We start from the raw sequence: 22827 nt of genomic DNA on the forward strand, positions 1-22827 counted from the left end.
CATGAGTAATCTTTAACTTGAACAAAACAAGGAATTTGTTCATTCATTTTTTCCTTTGAAGTGCCTTTAATATAGTGAATAGTTCTATTTAAGCTAATTCTCTCTATCAAACGAGGCCTAAGAGCTCAACTAGCTGAAGCTAGATTAGGGTTTTTGAATGAAGATTTTTAATACTATTTTAATGTAAACAAAATTAGATTGCAAACAACAAGCATTAATGTCAGCACCAATGGTGGGAAAAGAACGCTAGCACGGGTGTAAGGCAAAGTTAGGAATTGTCGAGGGGAAGGACAAAAAATAAAAGGGTAAAAGGTTCGAAAAAATATATACAACCAGGTCATTTTAGATAGCAGATAATTTTAATATCATTCATAATTTATCAATACAAACAAATTACAGTTGTTGCCTGAAGTGATGGCCGGTGGTGGCTAACAACGGCATGGAGGGGGAAGGCACGTGGTGGTGAATTAGCTGGGAGGCGGTGGCATGTTGTTGGCTGCTAGTTCCAATGCAGAAACTTTTATCTGCTTTTTGTCTGGACACGAGCACTCCAGTTTATTTTTCGTGTGCGTGTGTGTGTGTATATATATATACTCTTTTGTTTTTCAAGCCCAAAATGATGCCATTTTGGCCTAGGTTTAGAATAAAAAAAGGTTGTGTGCCGCAACAGTGATAGCAACCTTCATTCAAGCATTTCGTCGAACACCTTCTGTGTAGGTTCGGAGGGGCAAATTTCTTGATCTTCATGTGAATTTTTGACTACTGGAGGGGTGACTGCACCTCCTTGCGTTGTTGCGGCTTCGCCAATGCATGGGTGTTGGACTTTTCTGACTCTATCCTTGCGTTGTTGCGGCTTCGCCAATGCATGGGTGTTGGACTTTTCTGACTCTAACTAACTAATATCAACAACGCATGGGTGTTGGACTTTTCTGACTCTAACTAACTAATATCGTTTGCGATAGTTGTTGAAAAAAAGGAGCAATTTGTTATATAATTATGACTATTGTCAATATAAAAGAGAAGGGTAAATTATATTTTACCCCCTTAAGTTTGGGATCAATTTCAATTCCTTAAAACATTTTAAAACATTTCACTTTCATACCTTACCTATTATTTTATTTCAATATAGTACATCCGTTACATTTTCCATCCATTGATCCGTTAAGAGCTGACGTGACTGCAACATTTGTGCCATGTGGCTGTCAAATGTGTGCCACATGGCAAATTTTTTTTTTTTTAAATTAAAAAAAAAAAAAAAAAAAAAAAAAAAAAAAAAAAAAAAAAAAAAAACTTGCAGAACCAAACACCCACCTTCCTTGCAACCCCTCCCCACCCCTTTTTCCCCTCTCGAGCCTCCCAACCACCTCCCCTTCCATCCAAAAACCCACCCTATCTCTTCACCAAACTGCCACTAGCCACCATCCCAATCCACTCTCTTCTTTCGTCGATACCTTCTTCGACTTCTTCATTAGCAGAAGCCTCTTCCTCTAACCCTAAACCCCCAATCATTCACTTCCCCCTCCCTTCAAAATCACCAGAATGCCTTCCCTGCCCGCCATAGCTCCGACGATCCCCTACCTTCGCGCCCACCGTTGCAAACCTATTACCCCTAGCAAGACCGTTTGGTCGCAATCGGCGATCTCCACAGCGACTTGGAGAAGACCAAGGAATCGCTGAGGCTTGCTAAATTGATCAACCCAGAGTCGGGTAAATGGGTCGGGGCGGCGACGAGATTAAAATCCTGAGGGAGGTTAGGTGCGAGTTGTGGAGGAGAGAAGGGTGGGTGGGGTTGCAGAGGAGAGAAGGGAGAAAGGGGGTGGGGGTGATGAGGTAGAAGACGGGTGGGTTTTGGGTGGAGTGGGGTGGGGGTTGCGGGGGAGGAGGTAGGGGTGGGGATGGGGTGTTAGGGTTGCAGGGAAGGGGAAGGGCTCGGGAAAAAGATAGGTTTTTTTTATTTTTTTTAGAAGATTCAGGTTTTGTTTTTAAATTAAAAAAATATATATTTGCCATGTGACACAAATGTGATAACCACGTCAGCTCTTAACGAATCAATATATGAAAAATGTAACGGATGTACTATATTGAAATAAAATAGTAGGTGCGGTATGAAATGAAATGTTTTAAAAATATTGTAAGAAATTGAAATCGACTTTAAACCTGAAAGGGTAAAATGTAATTTAGCCAAAAGAAAATGATTTATTCTTTAATATTCCTTTTGGCTCGGCTGAGTCTCATTTTTCTTTCCGTAACACAAATTATTCTACTTAACTTTTTAAAACTTTATTTTCATCTCACTTTACCTAAATTATGTCAATTCTTTAAAATGCGAGCCATTTTTTCTCGTACATCAACAAAGTGGCCAATTTCATAGAGTTGACAGAATCCAAGCAATGGGGGATGAAACCTTATTTTAGAGGGAAAAGTGAGGCTAAAATTGAGTTTCATGAGGAATATATAACAAAAAAAGGCAATTGAACCACTACAATTGTTGCGATAGGCGGATAGCAAGCGTTGGTCCTAGAGCAGCTTCCGTGCCTAAACATTAAGGGTGCATGTTGCTGTTAGTAATTTAGCCACCTTAGGGGTGGGGGTGAAGTGTGGGGGTTACATACAGATGAGGCAGATCTTTATCAACATTTGGGAGCTAAAGAGCCTAGATATGTCAAGACCTCATGGTAATCAATATGAGTCCCCACCACCCATCAATGCATGTTGTTTTTCCTCTCATCACTACTTTGAGCACTAACTTTCTTCTCTTACCCTTTTAAAGGAAGCGGAATTACAGTTTAGTGAAAGAAAGTAAGCAGCCCTGTATGTTGTAAGCGCAATGGGATCAAAAACCTTTAACAGAGGAGGAAGTATTTGTCAAGAGGGATTCAACCTCTGAATCTGCTTCCGTTGTCGTGGGATAAAACTATCTGTGTCAGGCCAAATTTTTGAATAAAATTTTATGAAGATTAAAAATGAAAATTAGAATTAGAATTTTCATTCTAATTATTTAAATGAAGCAAAACAGAACTACGCTCAATCAAGCATTAGCAATGAGGAAAAATAGGTCTTTTGCCTAGTAGTCGCCTTTATCTTGTCCGGATCAGAAGTTGGAAATAAGGAGTCTGGTAATATATTTGTAGAACGAGGATAAATAATTATACGCAGGGTGGGCAACTTCAGCCGGTGCTGGCGCTTGCGGTAGCGTCTCTTGAGTTGTTGTATGTTGTGGAGACGTTGTTGTATTCTCAAACCATTTAGCTAGGGGCATCACCTCACTCTTTCTTCTTTTTTTTCGATATGCCGCTCCACAAGCAAGGAACATCCAGCCCATCTCAATCAGACCCCAGTATACTATATTAATATGTGTAGTCCCCGTAATTAGAGTGAAATTGTCATGGGAAAAAGCAAATATGGTTCAGTATTACCCTGTTCCCTGTATTGGTTATGTTCTTCATTTCTTGTCTAGCATGAACTAATCAAGCTCCGTTTGATCTTCCAGAAGCAGAAGTTGAATCAGTTGCAGGCTATAATGTGCCGGTGCTTTATTAGATGCTGAGCCCACTAGTTCGATGCATCAAACCGCTACCTCTCCCACCCCTTCCTCCAATGTCCGATATCGATCCGAAGAAGCTGCATGAACAATTTGATAAGCACCCAGATCCAGAAATTCATTGAAAATGGAGTACTTGGTACTGGTCATTGCAGACGCATGTATAAAAAGAACTCAATTGTGTAAACCTAAAACTCAACATTGTTGTTACAAGAACAGATCCTTATAGGAACCCCAATATTCTCGCAGAATTTCGGACAATTGAAGAACAAAATTTCATTTCGCAAAGCAATGAAAAAGCTATTGAATTAGCTGAAGCACGTGAAAAGAAAAGAAGGAAGTAGAATTGCTTAGATAATCAAGTAAAGCTACATATTACCATAAACAAAGATTTGATATGCATTAACTTTTTATGGCCATGAAACTAGTGGATTGTGCGAGTGGATTTTTTGTGTGTTGATATTTTCCGTTTCCAACATATGACATTCGGCTTTTCAGAGAGATTATTTCACCGATCGAGTTACAGGTGTCTAATATACTTATACGTAACGATTTTCTGTAAAATGAAGACGAAAGAGTAACTTGCACAAATCTTTACATTTTTCTAAAACCTAAACCCTAATTTGCTATTTACTCGATCGCATACTTCTATACTACTTTAATTTACGAAGCGGATGATTCAACTCAAACGCAAGGAGTCGAATGCATAGATCAATTGGTCCATTTTTTATTACCAACATTTGATAATTTCAAGTAGGACTAGAGAGTCGAGAGGAACATTTTCCATCATTGAACCTTTTTTCTGGTGGTCCTAAAAAGCGTCTTTAATTTGTTTTAAAAGATGCGAGTTAAGCAGTGCAGTTTTTTACTCTGCCCTCCACCACATCAAAAACCCAAAAAAGATGCGAGTTAATCTTGTCCATGAATTGATAATCAATTCACATTATCTTATGATCAGTGCGCACTACTCACACTTTTACGTGCAAAGTCCACTTTTGATGACCTGCATTTGCCCTATTTAATTAAAGAGTATCATCATTTTTTAGGATACTAAAAAATATGTTAGGAGACGAGCCTTTTGTGTAATTGACAAAGTAAATCACAGGTTGGATCGGATGCATTAAGTCAATGATAGATAAAAATGAAATAATTGAAAAAACAATCAGAATCTAGTGGCTAGTGGAACATATAAAAAGAATGCATTTGTCAAACTACACTACAGGCAAATGAATGTCATCCAAATATTAAATAAACGCGGAGATGACATTTTACTGCAGTGGTGGAAAGTAATGACGCATGTATTTTTGAGGTAAATTTAATCTCCACTGATCTCCTTTCTCTCAAACAACTAACAATATAATACTAATGCTATCGTTATCGTTTGTTAAGACAAAAAAACTATTATGCAAACGCAACTTCCAATTGATTATTACATACATGCTATAATGTGAATCGAACACTTGGTCTTGCATAAAAAAAATTAAGATATCAATCTTTGATGGATTAGGGTTTTGGTTCTTTATATTATATACCCACCAAACCTGACATGGAAGTGTTCATAGGGTTGCAGAAGGAGGGATCTGGAAATTGCAACCTGGCAGTGATTAAGAGGAAGAAGTTTCTAAGGGTACTGGAAACATATATAAGTCACATCGGCTTTGTTTGTTACAACAAACTAGTTCGGATTGAACTAGTTCCAAAGATTGAGTGGGATTAGCTTGATTTGGACTAAATTACATTGGATTAATGAATCATTAATCTCAGACAAATATATTTTTGGAACTCATTTATTTTTTGGCTGTTTAGCCAAAATGGTCTATGAGATTGGCATAACTCTTGATTTTGGTCCTTAAGATTTGAAATCGATATATGTGGTTCTGAGTTAGTCCACCATCAATCATTTTGGTCATTTCGTGAAAAATCTCTATTAAATAAGAATAAAATGGCAAAAATATCCTTATTTTTGTCAAATCATTCTAGCCCATTGTTTATTAAATTGAGGGTATTTTTACCATTTTGATTCTTATGTAACATAATTTTTCACATAATGATCAAAATGATTTGATAGATAGATTCAGAGACCATTTATATTGATTTCAAATCTCAGGGACCAAAATGAGGAGTTATGCTAATCTCAGAGATTATTTTAGCTAAAAAGCCTTTTATTTTCCATTTTTCCAACTTGCCTCTACCCAATGAATCTAAATGACCAGAGAATCATTACTAGCCTACTGTGAGACTTAGTTAACTCCCCCACCCCCTTAGCGTAAATAATATCGTTTATGTAAAAAAAAAAAAAAAACAACCAGAGAGTACAAAACGAGTCACCCACGATTTCTTACTATATACCACAACCTTCATAGAGCCTAGCTAACCGCATTTGTAAATGAGATGTTTTAGATTCGATTCTCTCTATAGGCAAATCTGAATGACATTGTTGCTAGCCCGTTGTATAGCTTAACCCACTCCCCTACCTTCTTAGTGTAGATAATTTCGTTTATTTCAACAACAACAAAAAAATATTAAAAAAAAAAAAACGACCAGAGAATCAAAAACGAGCTACCCACGATTTCTTACTATATACCACAACCATCACAGAGCCTAACAGACGATATTTATAAGTGAAGGGTCTTAGGTTCGATTCTCACCAAAGGCGAATTTGAATCACATTATTGCTAGCCCATTGTGAAGCTTAGTCCACTTCCCCCACTCCCTTAGTGTAGATAATATCGTTTATTTCAAAAAAAAAAAAAAAAAAGACCAGAAAGTAAAAAATGAGCCACACACGATTTCTTACTATATACCACAACCATCACAAAGCCTGGACTACATTTGTAAGTGAGAGGTTTGAGGCTCGATTCTCGCCAAAGGCGAATTTGAACCACATTATTGTTAGCCTATCGTGAATCTTAGTCCATTTCTCTACCCTACTTAGTGTAGAAATATCATTTATTTCAAAAAGATTAAAAAAAAAAAAAGACCAAAGAGTAAAAAATGAGCCACCCACATGATTTCTTACTATATACCACAACTATCACAGAGCCTAGCGGACCACATTTGTAAGTGAGAGGTTTTAAATTCGATTCTTGCCAAAGACGAATTTGAACCACATTATTGTTAGTCTATCATGAGGCTTAGCCCACTTCTCTACCCTATTTAGTGTAGAAATATCGTTTATTTCAAAAAGATTAAAAAAATACACAACCAGAGAGTAAAAAACAAGCCACCCACATGATTTTTTACTCTATAACATAACCATCACAGAGCTTAGCGGACCACATTTATAAGTGAGAGGTTTTAAATTCGATTCTCGCCAAAGACGAATTTGAACCACATTATTGCTAGCTCATTGTGAGGCTTAGCCAACTCCTCCACCCCCTTTAGTGTAGATAATATCGTTTCTTTCAAAAAAATATTTAAAAAAAAAACGACCAAGGAGTCAAAAATGAGCCACCCATGATTTCTCACTGTATACCATAACCATCACAAAGCCTAGCGAACCACATTTGTAAAAATGGGTTCTAGAATTGATGTCAATCCTTGTTATCTATGGTTATTCTTTGCAAAGATAAATGACATAAAAATCATTTTATGTAGAAATTGATCACAGAGGGTCTTTTTGCAGAGGTTTTGACCCATCATTTCCGGCCAAAAACCCACTTCAATTTCCCTTTTTCATTTTCATCTTCATAGTGTTGTTGTTGTTGTTGTTTTTTTATTTTTATTTTTATTTTTTTTTGAGGTTATTAGAGTTGCTTAGAAAGGTTGGTTTCAGCAACCAGGCCGTCAGAGTGCAGGCAACGTAATGTAGGAGAGGGCATGGGTACCGAAGGTCAGATGCGACAGAGATAAAGGAAATCAGCAATAAGGTCACTTAAGGAAAAGGTTCAGGCAAAGGCAATAGCGTTTGAAGAACCGCATATGTTGAGTGGTTTCTGGGGTTGCGTTAGCAAGGCTGGTAGCCCATATCAGATACCGAATAATACCATATAGTAAGGTTTTAAAAGACACTAAGCACTAGTCGGGCCGCGGGCTGATGCCTATTTATACTTCAAGTTTTAGAACATATTGAAAACATGGGGAACAAATATATAATGAGTGGTCATCCAAGTATTCAACAAGTCTTTTACATTTTGTTGAAATAATAAAATGCAAAATGAAAGTTATTGATTTTTTGTTTGAGTGAAAGTCACGACCTAGATGGGTTTAGGCGGACATTTAAGCAGGTCTAAGCGCACTTTCCTAATTTTCAAATGCCTAGGGACTATTTAGGATGGTGGCTAACTGCCTAGCGCCTAGGCGACGGTGGAGATTTTTAGAACAGTGATTCGGTGTTTGGTGCTGTTTATATTAAATAAGAACCAAATAAATTAATCCGGACCCAACTATTTTATACAACTTACACCTACTAACTTATACACCCCAAAATCTGTGTATAATTAGTCGGGTTGCTAAGAAAAGCACACTTACTGCTTTCTCCACCCCTCCCTTGTGAATCATCTTCCAGCTGCTTGTGTTTGCCGTCATCTACATCAAGAATTTCTCCTCCTTCTTCTTCTTTCTCCCTTTTCCCCTCTCTTTCCCACTTCCTCCCCTTGATTTCTTACTTGAACAACTCACCTTATTCGAATCTAACCCTATTAGCCCTAATTGATTAGCAACAAAGCATCTACCTCTAAAACCCAATTGCTTCTGCAAAATCTAATTAGGTTTCTCATGCAATTTCTTGTATATATTTTGGTCGAATCCGAATCAATTTCTCTTCAATCTTGATGCTAGTTTAGGGCAAGGTCCTAAAAGACTTTAGACACAAGGAGCTAGTCGTGTGACGTGCTAGGGTAAGCGCCTAGACGGCTAGAAGGCCTATGTAGTGCCGAGGCAGACTAGGTGAATTTAATTAAATTTATTAAATAACATAAAAATAGTTGCCTACTTACACTCTAAAAAAACTATTTTTGTATTGAGAATTTGAGAAAGGTAAAAATTAAGCCATCGTGGCATTAGCATCATCACAGACTAATGCAGCAAAAATTAAAAAAAATCCAAAATCCAACCAAATTTGAAAATTAAATAATTCATAATCTAAAATTGACATCATTTTTCATCACAAATTAATCAATAATTCAATGAATCAACATATGTAATGGAACGGTGCATTTAGAATTCAACACCATTTAATTGTAGTATGAAGAAAATTAAAGATTACAGTCTAAAAAGAAAATAAAAATGGAAAACTTAATTGCAAAGTTTGAACAAGCTGCAGAATAAGCCAAGGCGATGGGGCGCCTGAGTCTAGGTGACGATTGCTGCGAGAAATGGCGCAGGTAGAGTCAGATTCAGCGTGAACGAAGGAGAGAGAGAGAGAAAAAAAGAAAAAAAAAGAACGCATCTATGCGGAGAGACAGGGAGAAGAGAAATACGAAACAACAAGAGAAATAATAGGAGTTCATTTTGGGTAGGTTACCCAAAAAACCTTTAACTTAATTAAATAAATTAAAAAAATAATGGAACCATAAACCCTGAACCGTGTAGCCCGCCTAGGCTGATTTTTAGAATAATAGTTTGGGAATAAGAATCACATTTTAGCATGGGTTTCACAAGGATATACGGTTGGAGAGCTTTGCTCAGCCTATATGCCGGACAGTCTTGGCGATGTTTATAAAGTAATTAGGGTGTGCTTGTTTGCCTTCACTAAATCTTCTTGGACTAGACTGGACTATCTATTAATCCAAAATCGTGTTTGTTACACGCAGGAATAGATTTAATGAGATTATAGCCAACTCGTCCTGACTAAGTCCTTCGTTAGAAGGTCTTAGCGAGACCCCCCAATAAGCACTGGATTGCCAAGACCGTTTGCGTCTTCGTCTAGTTGTTCTCCTCGCTTCTTTGTTCTGGTCTGGTCAACCAACCTCGTTATACCACCCCACCGACGGCGATGGCGACGATCATCGACGAGATGTACTTGTTTTTGGCTCCGCACTTCTTTGACTTTATAAGGACGAAAGCGAAGCTGAGTCTGCCACAGAAAGCTCTTCACTGCCGACAACATAGCCATTCACGTCGATTGGAGGAGGGGATACGGGTGGGTCATCGGAGAAGAGAGGTTGGATGAGGAGACGATGGTGGGCTCGCGGTTGGAGGTTTGATTCGGAGATGGAGGATCTCAATTACACAAAGGTCTGATAGACTGATTTGCTTCTTTCCATTTTTTCCCCCAATTTTTATTTTTATTTTTTTATCTTTTTGATTTAGGGGAAATTTATTGGCAATGTGGATTTATTGTTTGGTTTGATTTAAATTGGGCATGTAAATCTTTGGTTTTGTTTCTATAGAAAACGAACTTTTGGAGTGGATTATGAGTAAATTTGCAATTTCTTATCCTGCGTATTTTTCAATTTAGGATTTGATTGTAGGTTAGTTAGCATATGATGTTGTTGTATGAAATTTTGTTGTTATGATTGTATACGGTCCACTTTTTACTGTTTTCATTATCCCATTTCTTAGTCTGACACAGTATCAAACGCTTCACCAAGTTAGTCTAGTTTAGTTTATTTTAAGCCAGTCCAGCTTAGTCTCAGAAATTAATCCAGTCCAAGATAGTCTGGTGTAACAAACGCACCCTTAACATCCAAATCTCGTCCAAGCATTTTTGTTTTTTGTTTTTTTATTTTTTATTTAAAAAAAAAAAAAAACACATTTGTGATCTTTTATATAAACTACATATTAATTATGGAACTTTAACGAAAAATTTCCGGTACTGTTCATTTTAACGAACCACATTTTTACACTAAAAAGTCAATCATGGTACTATTCACTTTACCCTTTATTTTGTCCTTATTGTTAAAACTCAAAATTTTCAAGTTTTTTTAATTACATTTTCTTATTAATTAAACACAACCAAAAGAGAGTGAAAAAATATTTTTGTCTTCTATCACAACAAAAATGTTAAGGACAGTGATGTAATTTCTCAAAACAAAATTTCGCATTTTTTTATTCTAGTTTCACCTATAAGTGATTGTATTATCTCTAATTTAAAAAATTAAAAATTAAAAAACAAATATCTCTCCCTCTTCCTACTCCCATGTTCTCTCTCAATCTCTTCCTCTTTCCTTCAATTTTAAAAACAAAAGCAAAAAATTTCACAAAAGTGTGTGGGCATATACTAGTATGAATTATTATTCTAAAATTAGTAAACAACCAATTAAAAATTATAAGTAGAGTCCTACCTCTTAATTTGACAGAGAACCAAACGTTTAGAACATAGTAAGTACGCCAACTAATTATTCAGTACTTATCCAATGTATAAATTAGTCTATCTGACTGAAATAGTCAGTAATGTGAAACGTACCAAACGAGGCCCTAATGTTTGGCAGTAGTCTAGAAAAAGTGAGTGCGATACCAATATAGTGAACCCATATATGTTTCACACTCTTACAGGAGGGTGGAAATTTTGAGTGTAATACCAATATATTGGACTCATGAGTGTGATATGAGTATATTGAACTCACACTAGTGTAACAGTTGTATTATAGGTTTCAAACTCAAGTTGTCTAATTCTTATATAGAGGCATCACACTCAAACTACTTAGCCTAAGGAAGCGCATACTCCACATGAGTCCCTTCTAGTCTCATTTAAGTTAGTCCTTGAACACACCGACACATGGTATTATAATCCTTGCTAATTCAATCATCCTGGCTAAAGAGGTGAAACATTAAATAAATAATATATGGTTCACATGTTTGGCTTTTAGAATACATTAAATAAATAATAAATTTAAGTGTTATAATTTAAGTAGAATAATAACATCACGTGTCTGTATTTCAGGTACACAGAAAACATAATTCGTTTAAAGGGTTGTAATCTTGCTTAAAATTTAAACCCAAGACAAAGCTAATGGTTCTTTGGGATTATTGTGTTGTTCTACACAATATTTGTCCACTAATATTTAGTGCTTTCACATGTCTAACCTATTTTCTTGGTCGTCCCAAAGTGAATGACCATCTCGAGGCTTTTGTAACACTTGAAAACACAAGTTGACAACTTCTCAGATGATAGATATAACGTCGACCTCCTTTCTGAGGGGATGTGTGAGTTGTGATCATACCAATCTTAAATTTGAATCCTCACTTACAAAGAAGTGACATGTTATGAATTTGCCAAGCTTGATTGGCGTAATGAATCTCTATTTACTTCTGATATCGTTTGTAAAGAAGTGTCGAGTTATGAAATTGCATATGCAAAATGCTGTTCCTTTCTAATAGAATGAACACATCGTTTCGCGTGTAAGTTTACTTATTGGTTTTACGGAATAATGCGAGTTATTTATTGGTTCTTGATGGTGCGTGTGTAGAAGAGGTGTGGGTTCTAGTACCCCCAACATCATTCTTCTATCATTGTCTTGGTTCCATGAGTTTCTTTGGATGAACAAGTGTTGATTTGGGTGTTACGGTTGAGATTTTAACGTTTTGGCGACGAAGTGTTTACTTTGGGCTTTTGTGGTAGTTGATTTCATTTTTTTCTTTTATTTTAATACAACGATATATTTATACTAAGGGGTGAGAATAATAAATTGGTTTCGAATAAGGGAACTTTAACGAAAAGCTCCCAGTACTGTTCACTTTAACGAAAAACTACATTTTTACACTAAAAGTTAATCCTGATACTATTCACTTTACCCTTTATTTTTGTCCTTATCATTAAAATTCAAAGTTTTCAAGCCATTTTCATTAGTTTTCCATGAGATTTGAACTTCAGAAATTTCACTTATAAGTGAAGAAGAATATCATTAGAACACATTTATTTGGTTCGATTTTCACTTTTTAGGTGAAGTGAATCAAGCCGGACTCAAGGTATACCTAGTCCACTAATGCCCCAAACAACATGCTATATATATAGCAAGTCCACCCCACTACGGCAGTAATTGCCCCATCAACTGGGCAAAGGCAATTATTGTCTTAGTGAATAGTAATTGCTCGAGTGCATTTTAATCTCATAAATGAATTGCCTGGGCAATTGGCATTAAAAAAATTATATTTTAAAAAAAATTAATAACATAATTTCAAATAGGACTTTTAACTAATCTCGTCATGCCGTGTGTCATTATTTGAAATTACAACCCCATCCAGGTCACGCCACGGTTCATATTCTCTTAAATTATTATTATTATTTCTTTTACACTTTTCTATATTTTGATATTTCTAAAAAAAATTTACTAAAACAAAATTCATATGGACCGCTGGATGACATTTTGTTTTTGCAATCCAAGAGGCCAGGTTCTGCCACGTGGTCACAAAGTCTTTTTCAAATATTTTTATATTTTTATATTTTTTGAATTTTTAAAATTTGGATTAACACAGACCTCAAGGCTCATGTCCTGGATTAGGCAATCCCTGCCCGACTGCTCAGTCAGTTGGTCTTGGGCCCATTGGATTGCCCGAGGGCGTGGGCTGAAGAGGATTTTGTGTGTTTTGGGGAATTCAATCACCCAATTGCTCAAGCAATTGGATGGGTTGGAAATGCTCTAATGGGCTGGAAGTTCATATAAATGGGTTGGCTGGGCTACAAAAACCACATGAAACAAAATGCAAACTCCTTCGTTTGTCCAAGGTGCCCAACCCATTTCAATGATCCAAAACTCCAAATGCAAACCGCTTCCTTTGTCCAAACCTTGACAATCCATAATCTTGTACCCAAAAAGTGAAACTAAACAAAAAACAAAAAACAAAAAAAACAAAAAATGATGATGACATAAATATTTAAGTTAATTAAGTAATTCTTTCCCAAGAAATATGATGAAGATAACTATTTTGGTAAAACCCAAAACCCTACATGGTGGTTAGTTTGCCCATTTCATTATCTGCTGCTTCTCCCCTCTTCTTTTTTGGCACAAAATTACAGACAAAGCATGCAGATTACAGAGCTCACTCTTCCAACTCCATTTTTCTGCAACTCCGGCACCGCCGCTCACGCTCCGACATCGCCGGCGGCAGTCCCACTCTGCTAGCTTGTACAACTCCCACCCATTTTTCTACTTTTGGTTTCTGCACTTCAGCTGCTTCTAGAAAATGGTGGCGAAATTTCTATAATTTTCTGCGATTTCGAGAAGTTGGAGAGGAAGGGAAAGATGATGGAGAAGATCAAGAAGAAAACGCAATTGCAGGTTGAAGCCCTCGAGAGCTTCTACTCTGGTATCCTAATCTCTCTCTCTCTCTCCCCTCTCTCGCTCAATTTTGTTATTATATCTCTGTTTCTGTATTGGGTTCGAAATTGAGTTACCCAATTGATTCTTTGATTGAAATTAGCATTTTAGATTTTCATTTCTTGATTTGGAGTTTCAAATTTGGAATAATCAACTGCAATTTCTCTTCTGTGTGTCGATTTTTTGAAACCGGTCAGGAAGTAGTTGCATCTGGTGCCATAGATTCTGCAGAATGATAGCAAACCGTTGGTGTTAACCACAAGAGAATTAAACCCTATATTTGTATTTTTTTTGTTTGTTTATTTATATTTTAATTTTATACAGAGGAGAAGTATCCATCACGAACGACAATGGAATGCCATGCTGCTGCGTTCGGATTGACTTACAAGCAGGTTCGGGGTTGGCTTGTGGAGAAGAGGAGGAGAGAGAAGCGAGGAAATAGAACCAGTGAGTTGGGAACTGGTGCTACAAGGATAGATAAACACGGCCCCTCAAGAACAAAAGCTCCTCCATCGTCGAGATACGTGAAAACAAGTTTGCTTACTAAGAAGGAAAGAACGAAATGGAATCATATTCAGGAATTGTTAACTCCAGACTACATTCTAAAGAAGGTGTTCCGTAAGGATGGTCCTCCGCTTGGTGTGGAATTTGACTCTCTTCCCTCTGGGGCACTTTGCCATTCTCCAGGTATGAACCGAGAAACTTTCTGGTCTGAGAAATCATAGGAAAAATGAATCATTTTTGTTTCACATTTTCATCTATCTGATATATATTCTACTTTTCAGTTTGTTTATAAAATATGCCATGCATCAGTTACAAAATTTTTATTAGGTTTTTCGATTATTGATGAGAACATTCTCTTGATTTATTTTTAGGGGAGAGGCCTAATTCTTTTGACATATGGTTGTTTTGTAATTTTTAAGGTCATTCAGAATTAGATTGTTTTGGTAGTTTCCTTGTGTTATTCTTCACTGAGTTAATTCTTATTCCTGTTGCGGTAGCCAATTGAATTTTTCTCCACTCTGTTCCTTGTGATGTTATTTTCCTAATTGTAGAGATTTTCTCTTAATGTGATACATACTTTAAGAAGGTTTCACTCACATTGTAATTTCCATTTAGATTCCCCAAATTTTCTTTCCCCTTGCAAAGAGAACGACAGAGCAACTAAAAGGAGAAAGGTAATGGATAGTTTTTTTTTGCTGCCTTTAATTTTTATAATTTTCTTGTTTCTATTTAAGTCACCATAACCAGTCCCACATATATTCTTACCCTTTTCACTTTTATTAGGTTATCAAGCATGCTGTAATTAATCATCACGATTGCAACACGAGTGCTCCGGTTAAAAAACATGGTGTTGGGAAAGGTTTTATGATGAATCATCAGGATTGCAACAAGAGTGCTCCAGTACAAAAACATGGTGTTGGGAAAGGTTTGATAACGAATCATCAGGATCGCAACAAGCGTGCTCCAGTACAAAAACATGGTGTTGGGAAAGGTTTGATGACGGTTTGGCAGGCAACCAATCCTAATGCTAGGGATTTTCCTATTGAAATGGGTTTGGCCAATGGTGAAGTTCCCAGTGTGTCACTAATTCGAACATCTGTATTGCAAAAACCAGTAACTCAGAACAGAAGATTGCAACCAAAAAAATGTGGTCCTGTAAGTCATACTGTCTTGCTTGGAGATATTTGAGCAACGATTTTGGGATGTCATCTTAAAGATAGATCTTAGTGGTTACTTTTAGAAAGTTGTCTTGACAGTTTGTTGCCTTTTCAGAAACAGGGATGGGTACGAAATAAGTTACAAGAAAAGAGGAAGCGTTTAGCCAAAAGAAGAGAGGCAAGTAAAATGTTGTTATTGCGAATCTGTGTTTCTAGATAGCAGCTTTGATACCGTTCAGTTTTCTTTTGGATACCAGATGGAAGCTAACAATGAGAACCAGAAGTTCCCAGGCAAAGAAAAATGTGAACTTGCTTTGGAAGGAACAGGTTCCCAAGAACATTCGGATAAGATTGCAATGCTTGTGGATGATGAGGAGCTGGAGCAAAGGGAATTACAAGCAAGACCAAATTCACTGGGGTGCTCAGATCATTTTACTAATGGAGATCATGCATGCTTACTTTGCAAAGGTTGGTTTGAAAGAAAAGTTGAACAAATTTTCCAATCTAAAATGGAATTCTGTATAATATATGTTTGCACGTATACTATTTTACTATTTTGATGCGAATAAGAAGTTTCTGTAATTTCAGATTTGCTGGCCAAGTTTCCTCCAAATTCTGTGAAGATGAAGCTACCATTTGATATGCAACCTTGGGATTCTTCTCCAGAGATTGTCAAGAAACTGTTCAAGGTACATAATATCAAATTGCTTGCAACTTGATTCTGTTGAGTTGCAAATACAGGATACATTGTAAGTGAAAGATGTCATACATTTCATCCGTTGGAATTTGTAGCTTGTTGTCACACTTTAGTTCTATTTTGTTCAGAATGATGTTTCAGGGGTCTGTTTTTCCACAATTTCTAAACACACTTCGATCATTTTGCAAAAGGATTTTCCTCTTACTATCATTCTTGTAGAGAATTAGGTTTAGTCTATATGGATTAGATGTAATTAAGCAAGTAGCAACTTCCACCGCAAATGTGTGTTAGAAGCCTCTGTATTCACAATTTCACATTACACATATTTAACACCTCTCTTTTAGGCATATTGACTTTTAGATACTAGCTAATGAACAAAAGTTCTTGCGAACACTTATTTGTGAAGGGCTGGGGTAGGGAAAAAGGAGAGAATTTTGTATCCTTTCAGTATTGATCTCCCCTTTATTCTTGGGAGTGAAGTTGTGATAGCTCATAACCATTCCTTAGTTTTTTGGATTCATTGGTCTTTTGGCTTTAGATAACTAATAAATATGGTCTCAAAACATTCTTTCTCTTTCATCTCATCTTTATAGTTAGCCAAGATATAAGAACATTTTTAGAGACTGTTGAATTTATTCAACCATTCAAGATACATCACTGAGCCTATGATTGAATGTATTCTTCATCTTGACCTTCTTTCAGCTTATAACACAATACTACTAAGCTACCACGGTTATGTCTTAAAACTTAAAAAGTGTACAGTTAATTAGCTTTTTTCACAACTGATCAGTATGATTAGAAAATTTGTGTTAAATTATGGAGATATGAGTATTTATTATTCTTTGTGGAAACTGGCAAATGAAAAGATCTGTAGTGTTAAAGCTCTACTCTAGATTGTTGCTGTTGTTATTTATTGGGTTTATTAGTAGATGTGTCCAAGGGCCATGAATTCAGTTTACTAGATTTTGTTAAGTTATTATACTAAAATATATTCTGGATTGACTTTCTTGGGCAGGTTTTCCATTTCCTTTATACGTATGCCATTATGGTAGATATAAACTCCTTCACTATTGACGAGTTTGCTCAAGCATTTCATGACAAGGTTCTGATCTTTGATCCAACATCAGATTTATAGTGTCTTCCACTTGCTCAACTTATTTCTTTTGTCCATGCCCTTTAGGATTCCATGCTACTTGGGAAAATTCACGTGGCCCTTCTGAAGCTTCTTCTAACTAATGTTGAAGCAGAGCTTTCCTGTGGATCCATACCTCATTTGAGCAAATCATGCAATTTTCTTGCATTTATTCACTCGGTGAGTTACAAGGAACAGTATATAGTGGTCCAGATTCCAGATAGATCATTTGATTTACAGTAATGTCATATGCATTTTATTTGGGTTCATACATGCCACTGCATGCCAACATTGTGAAATTTGTCATGATAGTAGTTATATGATTGGGCAGGACCGCATGATACTGGTTTTCTTGTAATTTTTCTGGTATGAATGTTTAAGCATAGATGGATTTCTAGTCCGTCCTTGATTGTAACTTACTTTTCCTTTTCAGTAGATGTTTATTCGTCATATTAAAAAGTAAAAAACTTCTGAACAAAATCATAATCAACTATTAGTTGTCCAGCCTCATGCACTTTAAGAAGATCTACTTGTTCTTTGTAGTATCTCAGAGATAGTTTTTGTCAAGCTCTTTTAGATCTCCTAAATTAATTGTTATTTCATTTTGAATCGAATGCAAGTACTCAACAACTGTCATCTTTATAAAATGATTTGGCAGGTTGAAAACCACGAATCCACTCTGCAATTCTGGAAGAGATCTCTAAACCCTTTAACATGGACAGAAATACTGCGCCAAGTACTAGTTGCAGCTGGTTTTGGTTCAAAGCAAGGTGCAATGCGAAGGGACACCCTTAGCAAGGTTTTCAAAACTATTTAACTACCATGGTTGATTCAACTAATATGTATTTATAATCAACACGTGTATTCCACAAGTTAAGTGGTACAGATGCTCGACATGTGCTAATTACCAAAAACCTTGAGGGTTCAGAGCCATAGTGGCAGTGGTCATTTATTACATGTCATTACCCCAGATAATCTCCTTTTACCTTGACCTAGAGCCCTAGTTAGATAGGGTCAGTTGCCATACTGGAGGGAAGACCAATGTTAAAGGAAATGATTTCGTATTTTGCGCTTTTTAATAATATCCATTGAGCGTATTTTTTATTTGCCTCCACTTGTCTACAGCATTGTTTGCTATAATGCTTACAAATTCCATGGAGGTGTTATTCTCTTCCATGTGGTAGTTTATGTTATACTGTTAAAAAGTTTATTTTTTTTTTATATTTTTTATTTTTATTTTTATTTTTATTTTTTTGATTGCATAAATCTACCTATACACATGAAACTTGTTTAATCTTCTGTTATCTAGGAAATGAGCCTTATGGTGAAGTATGGTTTACGTCCTGGTACTTTGAAGGGCGAATTGTTTAGAGTTCTGCTAGAGCAAGGAATTCATGGGTTGAAAGTTTCTGAGTTGGCAAAGTCATTACAGGTATGTTTCTTAAACATGTTATTATCTTAACCTTTCTTATGTGTTAATCGTTAAGTTGATAACAAACAAGCACATCATTGCACTTGAATTAGTGACGGACTTTTTTTTTTCTTTTGAAGATTTCTGAATTGAACCTTTCCAGCGAAATAGAGGAACTAGAGTCTTTAATTTGTTCAACTCTTTCAAGTGATATTACATTATTTGAGAAAATTTCCTCATCCACATATCGTGTCCGTATTAATTCTTTGGGAAAGGAAGTTGAGGAATCCCAATCAGATACCGAAGACTCTGGAGCAGTTGATGACGAGTTTTGTGACAGTGGTACATGTAGCAGTGATGATGATTCTGGCTGGAATTCAAGAAATTCCAGAATTAGGAAACTGACTTATACGAACAATGGTAGAAATAAAGATAGCATGCTGACAGTACACACTGAAATCGATGAGAGTCATCCAGGTGAAGTATGGTTGTTAGGACTGATGGAAGGCGAATATTCAGATTTAAGCATTGAAGAAAAGGTGAATGCAATTGTAGCTCTAATTGATCTTCTTAGTGCAGGATCCAGTTTCAGGATGGAGGTAATTTATAGAATCTTGGCATTGCCGCTGAAATCTTTTCTTTATTTTTATTTCTTTCCCCCTGCAATGAAGTTACCCTATTAAATGAAACTTGTGCTGCCCTTTGTAAGATAATATTATATAATGGTGCAAACAACCTTAGATTTACAATTGTTTGACAGTAAATATTATTTGAATATTGAATGAGATTCAAGTAGCCATCGTTGTTATAGTGGTTACAACATTCATGTTGATTCCTATTAGTGCTTGCCTTCAAATTGGATCCATCTTTTGGGTTGAAAATCTGTGACCCTAATGAAAAGTTGACGGGCCATTAGTGCTAGCTTCTTAGGTTTATTCTAAAAATACAAGTAAAGAAATTTCTAGCTTCTTGTTGTTGTTGCTATTGTTTTGTATCATGTGTTTCCCCACTGTGTTCTTACTTCTAGACGGGCTTCAATTGTACCTATAGTTTTCAACTCATGTGTCATGCAGGGTAGTTAAGTAATTTTCCACAGATTAATCATGACCTCTCATTTTTCTTGTAATTGAGTGTTATAACCATAGTGTGCTTATTCTTTTGTAGGATCCTACAAATGCTGTTGCTGAATGCATTCCTAGCAGCCTTCATTCTGGTTCAGGAGGAAAAATTAAGAGGTTATCCGCTAACCAACATAGTGATCCAAGGTCAACCTGGGTCCATGCAGGACAGATGAGTCATGCAACAGAAGATAATACATTAAATTTTCACCCAATAGATTCTTCAGCAACAATCTCAAAGTTTTCTGAAGAGAGATCCTCCACAGAAGGAAAAAATGGAAAAGAAAAAGAAGTGCAGTTTGACTTACACCCAATGCAATCTGTGTTTTTGGGTTCTGATCGTAGATACAATAGATACTGGCTTTTCTTGGGCCCTTGTAATGCATATGACCCAGGCCATGGAAGGGTTTACTTTGAATCTTCAGAAGATGGTCACTGGCAGGTTATTGATACTGAAGAGGTATTCATCTGAACTTCTGTTATACAGTCAACGTGATTATAGTACATGATGCCTAACCTTGTATAAGTTCTAACGTTTACTTGCTTTTGCTTAACCAAATGCAGGCTTTGTGTGCCTTGTTGTCAGTTTTGGATGACAGGGGTAAACGAGAGGCTGTTCTTATCGAATCTGTGGAGAAACGAATATCGTTTCTCTGCCAGGCAATGTCAAGTAGAATGGTAACTAGTGGTAGAATTGACAACTTGGCGCAGTCTGATCAACCTGTGCCGGATAACGTTAGAGAAGACACTTATTCACCTGTATCTGAGGTAGACAACTTATCTGGAACTGCAAATGATTCTCCATCTTCATCTGGAGCTGTGGTTCTTGAAGTTAGGAAAAAGGGAGAAGAACTGAAACAGAAATGGAAACGGATCCAAGCATTTGATTCATGGTTATGGAATTTCTTTTACCTAGAACTTAATGCTGTTAAACTTGGTAAACGATCCTATTTTGATACACTTCATAGATGTGAAAGTTGTCATGATTTGTATTGGAGAGATGAAAAGCACTGCAGAATTTGCCATACAACATTTGAGCTTCATTTTGATATGGAAGAACGGTATGCCATACATGTAGCCACATGTAAGGAGAAAGAAGCAAGTGATACTTTTCCTGAGCATAAGGTCCTCTCATCACAGATTCAATCACTAAAAGCTGCAGTGCATGCAATTGAGGTAACCTGTCATTTGGATTTTAACTTTGCACTTTCTGTTATATGGTTGTTGTAGTTGAGAAATGAAAACGTCTCGAGTTAAAAAGATTAAAGTTAACTCCTAGACTGGAGAAAAATAAGACTTCATTTGACGGTCAAGCTAGGAATATGGCTTGGATAATTAGAATGTGACTTGTCAGATATTTGTGCAATCGAATCCAATAGCTTTTCTTTTAAAAGAAAACACAATCTGATTTCTTATTCGCTAAAGTGCAATAAGATTGTATGTGAAGGGATGGCAGGGAACAAGGCCAAAAGAGTAATTTATAGCTTGTGTTACTGAGAATGGGCTGAGGAAGATGTATAGTGCTCTAAATGGAGCAGAATGATCAAATAGTATCTTCTTGCCCCCTCTGGTTAGTTTGGGCCTCTGGTAGCTAAACCACAAATAATAATGGGGTTATTCTTTGGTGTGTTTTGGCCTTGAAATTTTGATTGTCGGATGCTTAAAACATGTTTTCTAAATTATATATTGAAGACATTTATAGACGCTTCAAATCTCTTAAATTTTTTTCTGTGCTTTGCTGATCTTCATCTCCCTCTGCTTCGTGCAGTCAGGCATGCCTGAAGATGCTTTGCTGGGTGCTTGGAAAAAATCTGCTCATAAGTTATGGGTGAAACGGCTCAGACGTACCTCATCTTTGTCTGAGCTCTTGCAGGTTTCCTACCTTTCACTTTTCAACATTATCTTTGTTTATTATTTAGTCTGAACCAGCAGCTTCTTTATTGTTTATTCCTGCAGGTTCTTGCGGACTTTGTGGGTGCCATCAATGAGGACCGCCTGTATGAATGCAATATTGTGCAAGGTTCTTGTAATTTTGCTGAAGAACTCATTGCGTCCTTTGCATGTATGCCGCACACATCATCTGCAGTTGCACTTTGGTTGGTAAAATTAGATGCCTTAATTTCTCCGTTCTTGGAAAGAGCCCATTCTGAGAAAAGGAAAGAAATTAGTATCAGAGGTAACAGATGAATATAGTGACTTACAATTGTGTATATATTGAAAATCCCGTTGTCTGAAATACTTCTTTGTACTTCAGGGAAGCATGCTCCAAAGCAATAGCCCCGCCTTTTTTCAGGAGATTATGCAAATGCAAATTCAACCCCGCATTTTTTGACAGATTGAGGAGCATTTATGTATCCACTGTACTTGCTCTAGGACAACCACTGCCAGATTGGTAACATTGTTGCAGGCTACCAATCATGGTACTTCCTATGAAGCCTGGCTTTTAAGTTCTCTTTTGTTGCCATGCACGGCTATATCGAGTCATTAGATGTTCAGCATTACGGAAACTTGCACATTGAATCCATCCAAGTTTATATTACGGAACCTTCCTCTGGAATATTGCCGCTGTCTTTGTGGAAGATTCAGATTTTGTCCATGCGTGCTTGTTCCTAGTTTATGAAAAGAGGAATAAAATGTCACCAATGTACATTGCTGTAAAGGAAACAAAATATTTTTAGTTTTTTACATTTTAGTGTAAGTTTAGAAGAGTTGAAAGTGATCTTTATGATATTCTTATGTATGCAATTGTAGGTGAATAGTATGCCAAGCAATCCAATTTGCTGCCAAAAGCTTGTTGGTTTGGTGGAATTTGTATTTCTTTATTATTTAATCATCTATTTATATTGTATTAGTCCAATGTGCAGGAAAAAGAGTGGCATCATTTATGCCTGCATTTTCAGTTGAGAAATTGTGCTTGGATTTGCTTCATTTTTGTTGCTCGATTGGCAGGTTGTGTTCTAACTTGTAAAGAGATCGGATAGACCTAATTCATATTTGGTTCATTTGTTAGTCAGAAGATTATTGGATTCGGATTGTATTAGGTAGGCCTGGCAAAGGGGCCGTGTTTG

General features: G+C 36.5%; 1 protein-coding gene across 2 annotated transcripts; it reads left to right on the top strand.

Annotated features, from left to right (window-relative positions):
• Positions 1 to 13323: 13323 nt before the first annotated feature.
• On the top strand, positions 13324 to 22616 carry LOC137708369 (homeobox-DDT domain protein RLT3). 2 transcript variants are annotated; one of them, XM_068447425.2, is made up of 17 exons: positions 13324 to 13729; positions 14065 to 14427; positions 14860 to 14918; positions 15028 to 15399; positions 15517 to 15579; positions 15659 to 15869; positions 15990 to 16090; positions 17114 to 17200; positions 17279 to 17410; positions 17889 to 18029; positions 18540 to 18662; positions 18782 to 19240; positions 19806 to 20219; positions 20324 to 20935; positions 21528 to 21632; positions 21716 to 21935; positions 22014 to 22616. In XM_068447425.2, the coding sequence occupies exons 1-17, from the start codon at positions 13666 to 13668 to the stop codon at positions 22034 to 22036; spliced, it is 3549 nt and encodes a 1182-aa protein (XP_068303526.2). In that variant the 5' UTR covers positions 13324 to 13665; the 3' UTR covers positions 22037 to 22616. The 2 variants fall into 2 exon arrangements, with proteins under 2 accessions (XP_068303526.2, XP_088545368.1); XM_088689242.1 differs by having other exon boundaries at positions 13326 to 13729; positions 18917 to 19240.
• The last annotated feature ends 211 nt before the right edge of the window (positions 22617 to 22827 follow it).

Source organism: Pyrus communis, chromosome 17 (assembly GCF_041283825.1).
Source record: "Pyrus communis isolate YQ-2024b chromosome 17, ASM4128382v1, whole genome shotgun sequence".
Taxonomy (NCBI): domain Eukaryota; kingdom Viridiplantae; phylum Streptophyta; class Magnoliopsida; order Rosales; family Rosaceae; genus Pyrus; species Pyrus communis.